The sequence below is a fragment of the Pelodiscus sinensis genome, chromosome 4, assembly GCF_049634645.1.
Source record: "Pelodiscus sinensis isolate JC-2024 chromosome 4, ASM4963464v1, whole genome shotgun sequence".
Classification (NCBI taxonomy): Eukaryota; Metazoa; Chordata; order Testudines; family Trionychidae; genus Pelodiscus; species Pelodiscus sinensis.
In genome coordinates this window covers 31,283,875-31,299,076 of record NC_134714.1, presented here as the reverse complement: position 1 = coordinate 31,299,076, position 15,202 = coordinate 31,283,875, and the positions used below count along the sequence as shown (strand labels likewise).

The 15,202-nt window shown below is 43.9% G+C and overlaps 1 protein-coding gene across 3 annotated transcripts in view; it reads right to left on the bottom strand.

The window, feature by feature from the left end:
• Positions 1-458: 458 nt before the first annotated feature.
• Positions 459-15,202, bottom strand: part of CATSPERB (catsper channel auxiliary subunit beta) — a 131,062-nt gene continuing 116,318 nt past the window's right edge. For all 3 annotated transcript variants that reach the window (XM_075926708.1, XM_075926707.1, XM_075926706.1), the window contains exons 25-27: positions 12,018-12,118; positions 10,784-10,858; positions 459-1,250 (exon numbers count right to left, since the gene is read on the bottom strand). In XM_075926708.1, the coding sequence (XP_075782823.1) occupies positions 1,023-1,250; positions 10,784-10,858; positions 12,018-12,118 (404 nt within the window). In that variant the 3' untranslated portion in view covers positions 459-1,022. The remainder of the gene's footprint in view (positions 1,251-10,783; positions 10,859-12,017; positions 12,119-15,202) is intronic.

Sequence of the window (15,202 nt, the reverse complement as noted above, 5' to 3'; positions counted from 1 at the left end):
AGATCCAGCTTTTTTTCCTCCTACCATGAATCCCCTTTAAAACTCAAACCCACTGAATTTTGTATTGCAGAGTATATTCAACCTTCAAGGTTCCAGATTTAAAGTGGAAGTGCTCAAGACCCTGCAGAAAAATAGGTAGACCACAACATGGATTTTATTGAGTAGGTAGAAATGTCAGAAGCCTGAGAGACTTTTCAAGAAAAATTAACTTTAGTTAAGCATCTTGAAAGAACCTTCATTCACCTACTACGCATGCATGGGTTTTATTTTTTCTGATTTAAGAGATGAGAATGTGTTTAGTGCTCATGATAATAAGGACCAACAAAAACCTCAAGCAGGCAGGATTGTGCTGTAAACTGCCACTGCTGCAGCATGCAAGGCATTCACACAGAAAGTGCATCCACCCAGTGGTTGGAAGAAAACCGACTAGCCAAGTCTGGTCATGTGTCTGCCTTTTAATAGCCAGAATCAACAAGCTTAAGTGATTTATGCTTTGACTAGAACCACACTGCAGTATTTAATCACACAAAATACTATTCTATACAAATTTCACTTAACATTTAAACATTCTCTCAAATATTTGTCTAAATTAATTTTCAGGAACTGTGTTACAAATAAAGACTGCATGTAGGTAAGTGTTACAATGCTTTTTGTTGCTGCAAGATGTTAGAGACAATCATAAGATAATCAATAAAGAGAAGATCAGTATGGCTAGATGTAACACTCTTACTTGTGTTACTGAGTACAAACAAACTACGTTCTTTATAATATTTGAAAACAGTATCCCAATAAAATAATTTGTAAATGAATATATTTTGCTACAGATTTTAATACATACATTTACAAAGAAATCAAATTCTGATGGAAAAGTTGAATATGTAAAAATATCAGTAAAGGAAGACTGATAACATAACCATACTAAATAGGAAATTACTTTTAAGGTACTACTTGGGAAATGTAAGTAAGACATAGATTTAATAAAAGTGGATGGCGTAACATGCTATTGGCTGTAACCTTGTATTTCATCTAGAGGTGCTTTTGCTGGAAGAAATAGAAGTAGCAGCTGCTGAGGTTTCAGATACTGATACTTTGTTTTGTTTTCTCACTTTACTTTTCACTTTTTTCCATATGTTTATTTCATACATTTGCATAATAAATGCTACAAAGATGATGCCTCCTACAATCACAGCTGTTACTGTGCTAACAAGATATTGTCCTGGAAAGGCCAAAGGAGCATCATCAACATAAATCTGCAACAGAAAACATTTAACATATTCTTATAAAGTCTTAGTCCAATAATTAATGACTAAAATACTATATCTAAGTTTGAACTCTTCTTATTTATAATTTGTTAATACTGTTAGTGTGCTCAAAGGGGGAAGAAAGGAGATTCTAGTCATTGTGTGCTGACAATCATAGGCCCCAGTTCTGCTCCATTGAAATCAGCAGAAGTTTTGCCATTGCTTCAATGGGACCAATATTGGGGAATAAATTAGACAAACTAATCAGTTCAGACATAATATATTGGGCAATATCAGGGGTTGGCAACCTTTCAGAAGTGTCATGCCAAGATTTAACTTATTCACTTCTATTTATGGATCTGTGTTGTGGAGAGGAGGTACGATGGGGAGAGGAGCAAGGGCAGGCTGGGTATGGTGACCATATTTTTGGAACCAGCTGCAGTTAGGGAGAACAGTTTAATTTAAATTATTAAACAGATTAAGCGTTTTAACTTTCTCATGTTAGTTCATCAAACTTCATTTTAAATAAAGTAAAATATTAATTTATGTCCAACACAAAAGGTTGCAATGTTTTCTTTATTTATGGCAGGGGTGAGCAACTTTTCTTGGGTTGGGGTCACTGACCCACAGAAAAATCAGTTGGGGACCACACAAGTGAGAAGCAAAAAGCTCCTCAAAACCCCCCAGCCCTCTCTGATGTGGCCCCAACTGAGACACCTCACTCCTCTGGTGCTCCAGACCCATGAGGCAAGAGGAAAGGACAGGGAGGACTGAGATTCAGGGTTTCCCATAGGCCAGATTTACTTTTCTGGGGTTCCAAAGTTAATGGATTTTATGAACCTCCTTTGTCTCTGGGGTAGAGACAAAAAATGAGGGGTTCAGTGTGTGGCACAGAGCTGCAAGTGTGTGGGATAGGGATGGGGTACAGGATCTGGGAGGGAGGTGGGGTGCAGAAAGGAAAGAGGTTGTGAGGTCTAGGTGGGAGGTAGGGTGCAGAAGCAGGCTGGGAGTGGGGTTTCTAGTAAGGGGTTAGGGAGCAGGAGCAGGGGGGGAACAGTGTGTGGCCAGAATGGAGGGTACAGAAGCAACAGTGGATGCAAGAGCAGGGTGGGGGAAGGTGTCTGGCCAGGGGGGCATACAGGAACAAGGGAGGGTGCAGAAGGAGGCTTGGAGCAGAGAGTCTGTCCAGGAGGGAGGATACAAGAGCAAGGGAGGGTGTTGGAGCAAGCTGCGGGTTCAGAGTCTTAGTGGGGGGAGAGGGGTTCAGAGTTTTGGCAGAGGGAGAGTCTTGGCAGGGGAGGGGAGTGAGTGAGAGGGTCTGGGCATGAGGGGGGATGCTTACCTTTCTTCACACCCTGTTACAGCAGGGAAAGGCTCCGGACAGTGCACTGCCATTCCCAGAGTGAGGTGGGAAGGGGGGAGGGAGTTCAGCCCCCAACTTCCTCTACGCAGTGGGTATCTCAACATAGTGGGCTGAAGAAGCCCTGACCTTGCCCACTAGACCCAGCTTTGTGCAACTCCCCCAGCAGGGTTGGGAAGAGTGGGGGAGACAGAGCGGCAGTGCATAGAATGCACCAGCCGAGCCTGAGCATGCCCTTGCCGCAGTACCCTAGCTGGGCTCCACATGGCCCCTGACGGGGTTGAGGCAGCAGCTCCAAGGTGCAGAGGTCCAGGAGCAGCTCCACCAGGTTTTACTTTGGACCCTCTTGGTACCCCTGGCAGTGGTAGCCATTGTACCAACAAGCGGCCTGGAGGAGGAGGAAGCGGTGCAGCTGGGCTGGGGGCCTGAGGCAGTTCCACGGGGGATGGGTGTGCGGTGATGGGGCAGTGGGTGATGGAATGGCTGGAAAATGCGCATCACCAGAAGCCAGCCTGGCTACCTACCAGCAAAGCGCCAATGAAGGGGGGTGGGAGGAAGTTGGCTGCTACACCGCGTGAGCTATTTCTCACAGAGCTATTTCTTGGTCGCTTCTTCCCTGCAAACCAGCATCCCCATCAACTAATGAAATGTTCAGCAGTGCTTTTTGGGACATTTCACTACTTGATGGGGACACGAGGACAGAGTATTTGAAATGGGAACAGTCCCATATGGTTGGCGTACGGATCCGATGGGGAGGCTTGCATGCCAGTGAAATTTGGCTTGCATGCTGTAGGTTGCTGATCCCTGGACTATATACAAGTTCAGATTATGCACATACATTTTTATTTTGATGTATTAACAAACCATGATAGGCTTCATAGAAGGTTTGCTGAGCTGATACATTCCTGGCATGACTTCACAAAAACAGTTAAACCAAGAATAAGTTTTTCATTTTTTGTGAAAGATTATTTTGCATTTGTTATACCCAGGACTCTTATGTCTAGACTACACAGTTTTTCTGGGATACCAGGGGTATTCTGGAAAAATTGTTCCACGTCCATTAACTGTGTTTGCTCTTCTGCTTTTTTTTTGTGTGGAAGAGCAAACGCACTCTTTCGGAAGCCCCTGTATTCCTCATTCTACAAGGAATAAGGGAGCTTCTGAAAGAGGGTTTTTTCCTGACATTTGGCCCAGTCTAGATGGGCCAAATGTTGGAAAAGCCTCTTCCAACAAAAGAATTGGAAAAAGTTATGCAAAATGCTGTGTAGACCTAGCCGTAGAGAAAACACTGATTTTAGATATTACATTAAAAAACGTTATGTCTTTAATGAATATAATTTGCTATGGCTGAAAATATGTTCTAGCAATTGCTTCAGTGAAATAAGAGTTCACACTTTAAAAACCCCCAATCCTTTTACATAAAATTCTATGCTTTCAACCTTTCATCAATTCATTAATGTTTGTTAAGATCTCTTAAGACATTTTTTAAACAAGTACAATTTTTCTTTACATTCATCTCTGAAAAATAGTTTTCTTGGCTAAATATTACATTATCTCTTCCTTCATCATCAGCTGCCTTTTAGAAGTTTTGCTTAAGCTTATGGTTCATCTTGACCAGCTACACAGAGGTAAGTATACTCTTAGTTTCAGCACCAATACACAGACACTGAATCAAGTTCAATTTTCTTATTCTCCCTTTCAAGACTAGTTATGGATTTCCCTCTTCCTGCCTATATGCTCTGGTCTCTGGCTGCATTACTCCCTGCCTCATCTGCTATTCCAGCAATGCCAGCTTTGATGTCTTATACTCGAGCCTTTCAGACAGACATCTATGCACTCTCTTCTACTTCGTTCTTTAAACTGGGAATGCCCTTCTTGTGTGAATCCATAAAACAACTTCCCATCTCTTCTTACACATCCCTCTCTTAGACCCTCTTCTGTCACAACACCAACAACAAATATTCCAACACAGAACAGCTATGTTCAAAGCTCAGATACATAGTTAGAAGATGGAATGGGGATATGGGGGAATGTATGTGTGTAAATAAATTTTTTTTGTAGATATTATGGAATCATAGGCATGGGACATGAAGAGAGCTTGAGAGGTTATCTAGTCCAGTACCCTGCTTTCAAGTCAAGACTAAATAATAACTAGTCAGTTCCTGATTGATATTTGGCTAAAAATTTCTAGTGATAGAGATTCCACAACCCCCGTTGGCAGTTTGTGCCAGTACTTAACTACTCTGAAAATAAGGAAATTTTTCCTAAGGTGCAACCCAAATCTCCTTGCTAAAATTTAAGTCTATTACTTTTTCTCCTATCATCACAGAATAACTAGAACATTGTTCCACCCTCTTACTTGAAATAACCTTTTATGTACATGTGCGAGTTTCTTCATATGGTTGATGGATTTCCATTCCAAACGGCTAAATGTAGTGCCTTGCATGTAGAATAGTGATAGAAATGTAGCCGTGTTAGTCTGGGGTAGTTGAAGCAAAATGCAGGACAATGTAGCACTTTAAAGACTAACAAGATGGTTTATTAGATGATGAGCTTTCGTGGGCCAGACCCATGCTACATTGTCCTGCTTTTATGTACAGGCAGTCCCCGAGTTACGGAGATCCGACTTATGTCGGATCCGCAGTTACGAACGGGGATTTTCTTGCCCTAGAGAACTGGAGCGGCGGGACGCCTGGTCCCACCACCCGCCTCTTCCGGGGCAAGAAAAGCTGCTCCCCATCTCCCTGATTTGCTGGGGGAGCCAGCAGACCAGGGAGACGCTGAGCAAAGCCGCGGAGGACCCGGGGCCGGACCCGTGGCGCTTCCAGCTGATCTGGAAGCGCCGCGGGTCCAGCCCGGGTCCTCCGCGGCTTTGCTCAGCGTCTCCCTGGTCTGCAGACCAGGGAGATGCTGAGCAAAGCCGCGGAGGACCCGGGCCGGACCGTGGCACTGATCTGGAAGCGCCGCGGTCCGGCCCGGGTCCTCTGCCGCTTTGCTCCACGTCTCCCTGGTCTGCTGGGGGGGACGCAGCTAGTGCCCCCCCCCAGCAGACCAGGGAGACGTGGAGCAAAGCCCGGGGCCTGTGGTAGAACAGGTGGGGCGCTGCCGGTTGGTCCCGCAGCACCGCTCCTTGGCGCTACTGGACCAACCCGGCAGCACCCCAGCTGCTCTGCCCTAGGAGTCCTGATTCAGCCGCTGCTGATCAGTTTCAGCAGCGGCTGAATCAGGACGCCTAGGGCAGAGCAGCTGGGGTGTTGCTGGGTTGGTCCAGTAGCGCCGAGGAGCGGCCGTGCTACTGGACCAACCCAGCAGTACCCGAGCTGCTCTGCCCCAGGTGTCCCCAAGTCAGCCGCTGCTGAAACTGACCAGCGGCTGACTACAGGAAGCCCGAGGCAGAGTTGCTCTGCCCCGGGCTTCCTGGAATCAGCTGCTAATCAGTTTCAGCAGCAGCTGACTTGGGGACGCCTGGGGTTCTTAAGTTGAATCTGTATGTAAGTTGGAACTGGTGTCCAGATTCAGCCGCGGTTGAAACTGATCAGTTTCAGCATTGGCTGAATCTGGATGCCAGTTCCGACTTACATACAGATTCAACTTAAGAACAAACCTACAGTCCCTATCTTGTACGTAACCCGGGGACTGCCTGTATTTGAAAACTGTTATGTCCCAGCTCAGTCTTCCCCTTCTCCAGAGGAAACAAACTCATTTTTGTCAGTTTTTCCTCAGATCTTTAATCATTTTTACTCTCCTCTGGACTTCATCTAATTTCTCCACATCTTTCCTGAAATGTGGCACCCAGCATTAGACAAAATACTCTAGCTGAAGCATTATCATCCCACAGCAGTGCAGATGAATTATCTCTTGTCTAGTTACACCACTTCCGCTCATACATCCCAGAATCATAGTCACTTATTGTGCAACAGCATTGCACTTGTAAGCGGGGTCTGAATCAATGTTTTCATTACAGCAAGCTGGAATGGGAAAGGAATTCTGGGTGTATTTATATTCACTGAGTTTGCTTAGGCCTGCTAGATATTCAATTGTTAGAATGGTGTTTTACCTATTGTAACCAATTTGGCTGTTGCAGAGTCACAAACTGTGTTAACCCTAAATGCATGAATTGTAAGATATGACCACCATTGCTTGCAGTTATTGGGAATGCAGAAAAGTCAGACTGTGTTTAAATCAGTTTAAAGGAGAGAAACTGTCAGTGTAAAGAATCTCAGATGAACTTGGGGGAAGAGCAGAACTCTGAACCAACAAGCTGCAAGCACTACAGGCATTAGCCGTAAGACTGGTTCAACCTGTTTCTCTCCCCCTGCTCCTGTTTAATGATAGAACTAAAACAAACTCCGTAAGGAGTCTCTTTATTATTTTAAAATATTATTCCAGTGGATGCTGGAATCTTTTGGCTGGACTGCGCTGTGGGCCAAGTGCTGAAATCACTGAGAAGCTGAAATCACTAGGGCTGTGTCCAGACTCAGGGTTTTTTTCGGGAAAAGTAGCCTTTTTCCGAAAAAACTTCCCCTGCGTCCAGACTCAAGCCGCGTTCTTTCGAAATTAAATCGAAAGAACGCGGCTTTTCTTTCGATGGTGGTAAACCTCATTTCACGAGGAAGAACGCCTTCTTTCGAAAGTTCCTCTTTCGAAAGAAGGCGTTCTTCAATGTAAATAGGGCTTCTTCGAAAGAGAGCATCCAGACTCACTGGATGCTTTCTTTCGAAAAAGCAAGCCGCTTTTTCGAAAGTTCAACGTGCAGTCTAGACGCTCTCTTTCGAAAGTATCTTTCGAAAGAGCCTCTCTTTCGAAAGAGGCTTGCAGTCTAGACATAGCCCAGGTTTGGTCCAGAGCAAAATCCATGACAAGGACAGTAGTGGCGAGCAGCCAGCAGGCAGTGGCCAGCGGGAGCAGCCGACAGAAGCAGTGGCAAGTGGCCGGTGGGAGCAGCAGGCAGGAGCAGCCAGCAGGCAACTGGTGGGAGCAGCTGACAGGTAGCCAGCGTGAGTGGCCGGCGTGAGTGGTGGCAGGTGTCCGGTGGGAGCAGCAGCAGGCAGTTGGCAGGCCAGCTGGCAGGGGCAGCATGTAGGTGGCATTGCCACATGCTCAGTGAAGGGAGATGTCATGGTAATGTACCTATAAACTCTGGGTCTGCACTGACTGGACAGAATTGTGAGTGCGGTGTTTGAAGTGAGGGGAAACCACACTATTTGAGTTGGGAGTTGGACTAAAGATCTTTAAGCAAAAGACTCTGCCCTGCGGATGGTACCTTGCTTATGGGTTTTCTTTGTTTATGTGTTTCCATATGTTGATGTTGATGCTAGATTACTGTTATTAAACAGACTGTTTCTATCTCTGACTCAGTGCTTGCAAGAGGGGAAGAATTGCCTCTAAAGGTGCTCAGTTGGTAGGTTGGAATTTTCCCAGTTTACTGGCTGGAGACTTGAGTCAGTTTGGTCACATTGTTGACTGAACCCCCTAGATACTGAACCCAGCCCTCCTGGCTGCCAACTGCTACCAGCAGAAGGGCTATACCTTCTTTACATGACCTGAGGTACCAATATTCATTGCTATAAGGGTGCACATCCATGGGCACGTGCTTCAGAAGGTTCCTGATGCTCACAATGCTATGGCTGCCTTTCCCCAATTAGAAGAGAATGCAGGAGCCAACCTGAAGAAGTGCCAAATAAATAGTAATCCATTTTTAATTTTGACTAATATCTTTAAATCAGTAAATATTTTTCTGACAGTGCTGAAGTTCTAATATAAACAGGTCATGCAATGAGGTATACATTTTAGTGTTTTCCTGTCTCCCCAACCTTAATAGATCATTTGTCTTCTTTGACTACAAGCAGGGATTATGCAACTATTGTATAGATCTATATATCACTGAACATAGTGGATCTAGATTTCGGCCTCTAGGTGCTAATGTTGCTCATCTGTAAAATGGGGATAATGATATTGACCTTAAAACACTTTGAGATTTATGGATAAGCACTACAGAAGAACTCAAGGGCTGTGTCTAGACTGCATCCCTTTTCCATAAAAGGGATGCAAATTAGACATATCGCAATTGCAAATGAAGCAGGGATTTAAATCCCCCCTGCTTCATTAACATAAAAATGGCTGCCGCTTTTTTCCGGCTCAGAGCTTTGCTGGAAAAAAGCGCCAGTCTAGACGCGGATCTTTCGGAAAATAAAGCCTTTTCCGAAAGATCCCTTATCCCTCTTAAAGTGATAAGGGAGAAGGGATCTTTCGGAAAAGGCTTTATTTTCCGAAAGTTCCGTGTCTAGGCTGGTGCTTTTTTCCAGCAAAGCTCCGAGCTGGAAAAAAGCGGCAGCCATTTTTATGCTAATGAATCAGGGGGGATTTAAATCCCCGCTTCATTTGCAATTGCAATATGTCTAATTTGCATCCCTTTTATGGAAAAGGGATGCAGTCTAGACACAGCCAAGTATTATTAGTGTTAGTAGTAGTAGTAACATAAAATAAATAGGCACATAAATAGGACCCTTTGCATGTGCAGCTCTTCTATTCCTAGGGTTACCAGGTGTCCGGTATTCACCTATTGTCCAGTAAAAAAATTCAGAAAATACCAGACACCTAAAATGTCTGGTATTTTCTGTTTTTTTTTCCCCTGCCAGGCGGTGAAAATACCGGACACCTGGCAACCCTACGACACACTCAGCAACTGGCCTCCTTCCCCCACCGAACCTCCTGCTTACTTAGTTCTGCAGGGAAGCTGCTTTCTGGCTCGACCCAGAAAACAAAATGGCTGCCAGCAAAAAGCCTAAAGACCCCAAGCAAGGGGAAGCAATGCCTTCTCTGGGTCTTAGTGCTCAACCTCTCCTTATCCCTATTTTGACTCTGCACTCATTTAAAGGGGCCATGCTGTTTTAATACTGTTTAATTTAATTCATTAATTAATTTATTGCTTAATAACTCTCGGGGTCCTTTTTTTTTTGGCTCAAAAACTTTGGTCTCCCCCTTTTTTCCCTCCCTCAACAGAATTTTTTCCCTGGTGGTTTTTTTGGGGGGGGGAGGGGGGGAGGTGTTCGGTATTTTTGGTTAAACCATCTGGCAACCCTATTTACTCCACATAGAAAAAGGCTATGTCTAGACCGCAGGCTTCTTTTGGAAGAAGCTTTTCCGGAAGAGATCTTCTGAAAAAACTTCAGAAACACAGCGTCTACACAGCAAAAGCACATTGAAAAAGTGATCTGCTTTTTTGAAAGATAGCGTCCATTCGCTGTGGATGCTATCTCATATTTAAGGTATGATTACTATAGACACAGTGACTGCCAGGGTATCGGTGCTTTTTCCTCTTTCCTCTTCTTTTGAAAGAACTCCCTGTTCCCTATCCACACACGCCTTTTTGTGAAAGAGCTCTTTCGGAAAAAGGCTTCTTCCTCATAGAGGTTTACCATTGTCAAAAAAATGGTTGTTTTGTTCTTTTGATTTTCTTTCAAAAGAATGCAATTGCAGTGTGGATGTAATTCAATTTTTTTTTCCAGAAAAATGGTTGTTTTTCCGAAAAAACTCTGTAGTGTAGACATAACCTCAGTGATAGCATTCCACTTGGAAGGCTCTCTGCAGATGTGGGCATCTGCAAGTGGTAGAAAGACTAAAGATTGCATTAATTTGCATTCATTAACTTCCCATTCCTTTTATAATCTCTTTTGAAATCTGAATTCTGGGAATAGGTAGACCGGACACCACACAGACCAGGATGCTAGGACAGGGCTGCAGGAGACTCAGACCTGCTGCAGAGAAACAGTAGCTTAGCATTTTATTCTTGCTTTCTTTGTCTGGCTTAGGACCACTAAAAGTCAGGAGAGCAGCAGGAGAGCTGCAAGTCACTTTTTATTGCCAGTAACCACTTCCTGATAATTTACTTAGAATTAGGTCATCCTAAACTCCCATTGTTGCAATTCCTATACACCTGTTTTGGAGAGTTGCCAGATCCATCAACTTCCACAAACTGCTGTGGAAATGTTGGACTCTGGACACATCTGAGGAAAACTAGTTATGTGAATGGCAGAAGGTAGGGGCAGTGTCCCTGTTATACAAAATGTGTAAATCTGAGTTTAGCAAGCATAGCTACTGGGATAGCTGCATCTTTCATTTGCAATCCTGTGATCATTATTTTTAAATGATATTTGTTGAAATTATGGGCTATTTACTGTACCTGAAATTCATCAAGCAGATTACAAAAGGAGACTCCAGGAATAGTTGCTACCCTGAAATGAAAAAGCTCAGACCCCTGTGAAAACAAAACAATAGCAGCATTGATGGATCACCTGTTTTCAGAACAAAATTGGTTTCATTAAAGAAAATACATACTTAAGGCCCTCTTGAACAGAAACACCTTGATTTGCTGAATTGACTCAAAAACAGTTTTGCATGCAAAGCTGGCCAAAGTAAGAGCAGCTAGTGAGAGACAAACCTATCTTGCTTGCAGTTGCAGTCAAGCAGGGGGTAAATTGGGGCCATCAGGGGCTGATAATCTGTCTCTAAGGGTATGTCTACACTAGCCACCCTAGTTCGAACTAGAGTGGCTAATGTAGTCATTCGAACTTGCAAATGAAGCCCGGGATTAAAATATCCCTGGCTTTATTTGCATGTTCCCGAGCGCCGCCATTTTTAAATGCCCCGTAGTTCAAATTCCCTGCCTGCGGGTACAAGCGGCACAGGCTAGGTAGTTTGAACTAAAGCCCCTAATTTGGACTACCATTACTCCTCATTGCAGGAGGAGTAACGGTAGTCCGAATTAGGGGCTTTAGTTTGAACTACCTAGCCTGTCCCGCGTGTAGCCGTGGGCAGGGAGTTCGAACTACCGGGCAATTAAAAATGGCAGCGCCCGGGAACATTCAGAACGCCAGGACAAATTAGAGTGTTTTTTTACATTTTGAAGGGGCAGAGGACATGGGTTCCATTGCCACAAAACATTCAATGCAGATTGCTCTCAGCAAGTGGCATCTCTAAATGGATTCACCAGGAAATGATTTGATTAGATAGAGAGATTAAATATGGCCATATTATGTAATTGGTATTTTTTCCATGGGAACCTCTCCATGACTGAATGTACAACACACTAGTGAAATAAGTGACAGCAAGGTCTTGAACAAGACTGATAACATATTCAAAAGGCTTATATATATGAAATAACTACCAAAAGTTTCCTTTAATATTTAAAGGATCAGCACCTTTAAAGGAAACATATGTAATGATCACAAGGTATAAAAGACAATTTACCCAAATTACAGATGGCTCTGAAGTATCAATGGGTGTTCTTGGATCTGGGTTTTATAGAGAAAGGAAGTTTGGATTCAGATCAGAGCTTCCTCAGATTTGTATTTTTAGTTCATGCCCATTTGCCATTTCTGCCCAAAATGTTTATTTTTATCTGAACTACAACTTACATATATGTTTAAGGCCAAGGTTTCTGGATTATACAGTGTATTGTTGATTTTATGTGCTAAATATGCTCTCATTTTTAACATGCCTGGTGTATCCTTGGTACCTGTAAAACAGTAGAGTAATTCAAGTTTTTGTTCTGTCTACCACAATTTCTAAATAATTCCAATTTCTATATTACGAGTAGTTGGTAATGTAGGTTCTAGGACTCAAGGACAGAGAGGAGAAGAGGAACTTTTAGCCTCTTTAGCCCTGTGAGATGAAAGCTTCCTGCAAGGTGCTAAGTACCATGAGCTTCTATTAAAAAATGGAAGAAAGGGACTCAGTACTGTGAGAGGTACTCAGAATCTTGTAGGATCCAGTCTTTATACAGTTTTGATCACTCACCATCCTCAAGTTCCTGAACATTATAGAGACAGGATAATCAGGGTAATTTTTGCTTCCATGTATGTTTCCTTGAAAAATGCCTCTGCATCCATAAAAACAGGCAGAATGGGGACTCCAATTATACCATATTACAAAAAGCAACAAAGAAATATATTTTAAGGTGGCTGTGGCAGATACTGCAACTGCTTGTAGTATCTTTGGGGATCATATTGTGTTGAGTTTACAGATGTTTATATAACATTGTAGCCAAAGATTTTATGCAGCTACATGGGGGAAGCTCTTCCAGAAACTCAGAACAGTGGGGATAATCACTACAGTTTCAGAGTCTGGAAAGAGCACCAGAGAACTCTCTACTGGGGTGACTTACTTATACTGGTGTAGGGCTGAGTTTATCAAGACTGCTGTGTGTGTCTTCAGTTTGATTAAAAAATGGTCAGACAGTTGAATCCTAGAGAGAACCCCAGCCCTTTCTGTAAAGTTGGAAAAATGCTGTCTTACTAGACCCCCATAAGAGTGTGATAGATGCTACTTGGAATGTTTAGTAAGTCTTTAAATCTATTAATTGATTTTTGTATGTTTTCTTTATTATACTTTTGTCTAAAGAATAAAAACTTCAAAAAAGCTATGTGGTCACTGGTAAAGACATGGTTACTGACCTCAGACTGCACAATCCAGATGCTGACCAATAGGTGGTCTGGCCTGCTGGGGATACCACAGTAGATGACAGGGCTGTGTACAGACTTAAAACCTCTAGAAAGAGGCACTAGTCTCCATATAAGCAAGGTGATGGCTAAGAGTCTGAAACTTTAAGTGGATGTCCTCGAGGAACCATGGAAGGGAAATACATGTGCAATTATCCCCAAACTGTGACAGCTGCAACAGATGACAACTTCAAACTAGAGGACTATACACTTTATTGCTTATATAGGCTCATCTCTACACCCAATAAGAGCAGCATATTATGTTGAATGCTGGGACATATGTACTACCAGAAAGATTCTTCTGCCTGTAGCACCAAATGGGAACTCTGTTGATTTTCCTCTCACTTACACAGTGGAAATCAAGCTTTCAGGTTCTCTGATTTTCATAAAAATCAATAAGGTTCTGCCCTCTGACTGCTAGAGCATTCCCTGAAATGTTGGAATTGATTGTTGGTGTGGCACCAGAACCCTTCAAACCAAAGCTTATGTGATTACTAAGGACCCAGCAGGACTGTCTGCTAGAGCAGGTGTGAAAGGGACAGGAATGCAGTCTCCATCCTTGAACCTGAATGTCTCATCCTCCTAGAGCTGTTCTGAAGACATCACAGTGCTTTACAGGCCTGAGGGAATTCACTCTCCCCATCACTCTAGACCCGCCAGAAGACAAAGGAAAATAACATGCATTTCACTTTTCACTACCTTGACCCCCACTTACTCCCCTGTCTGTCCCTGACTTACTCACTGCTCAGACATGCAATCTCCATGCTGTCTTTACTCTCCCATATCATCTAGGCGATTAAATCATCTCTGTTCTCCATCCTTGCCCCTTAACCCCTGTTCCCTGCAGCCCTCTTTTGTGGCCTCTGTGCCTCTTCTCTTGCTCCCTTCAGTTAAGCCCAAATGCTACTGTTAAAAGCACCTTCTTCCCTTGCCACTCTGCTCATGTCATTCCCAGTGCCTCCTCTTTCTGCATCAAGACTCCTCTTCACTTGCTAGGTCTACCCAGCTCCACTCCCTTCTGCATCTCCTCTTGCTCCCTTCTCACCTCTCCAAGCCTCTTCTCTCCACCACCCTTTTGTATTCTCCCATTATGTCTCCCTCTGTGCAGAGCAGTCTCTCTCTCTATTCCTGCATGTCACATGACCCAGAGCTCAATTCTTCCAACAGAGTATTTGGAGAGATTCTTACAAACATTTTTACAGGCAACCAAGAGGAAATGCTAGTGAGCTGAATGTAGGCTGAGTCACTCAATATTTCTCACAATTCCTTTTTATTTATAATATGATGCATCAATTTTGATGAATAAAATATTATTTTTGTTGATCCATAGGTATTCATAGTTCTTGACAAAGAGAAAGAAAGTGTTACTCACCCTGTGCAGTAACTTCTGTTCTTTGAGACACGTGTCCCCGAGGGTGCTCCACTACAGGTGTCGGGCTTGTCCCGGCACCACAGTTTGGAGAGTTTTGCCAGAATAGCCAATGGTGGACCGTGCATGTGCAGAAGTCTCCACATGCCGTTTACGCCTCTTCCGCATTGCGCGGTCCGAAGTGCCAATTCCTCCTAGCCAGAACATCTGAAAGATATAAGCATAAGAGTTCCGAAGCAGGGAGAAGGGAGGGTCATGGAGCACCCACGGGGACATACATGTCGAAAACCAGAAGAAGTTACTGCACAGGGTGAGTAAACCTTTCTTCTTCGAGTAGTGTCCCCGTGGGTGCTCCACTACAGTTGAGTATGAAGCAGTAGCCCGGTGCTCATGTTGTGCTTTGGACTTGTCATCTGTGCACAGAGGAAAGCACTGCTCAAGCCACCGCTGTATCCGCAGCCATGGAATGATCAAGGGCATACTGTCTAGTGAAGGTTGAAGTGGAAGACCAAGTAGCAGCGCGGCATATATAGCACAGGGAAACATCTTTGAGGAAAGCCGTCAAGGTTGCCATACTCCTGGCCGAGTGTGCCTTCGGTTTAGAGGGCAACGGCTTATTATGGACCGCGTAGCAGCGTGTGAGGCAGTTCATGATGTGAGATGAAATGCGCTGCAAAGACAATTGGAGACCTCTGGAGCGGTTCACAACTGACAGCAAGAGGCATTGGGACTT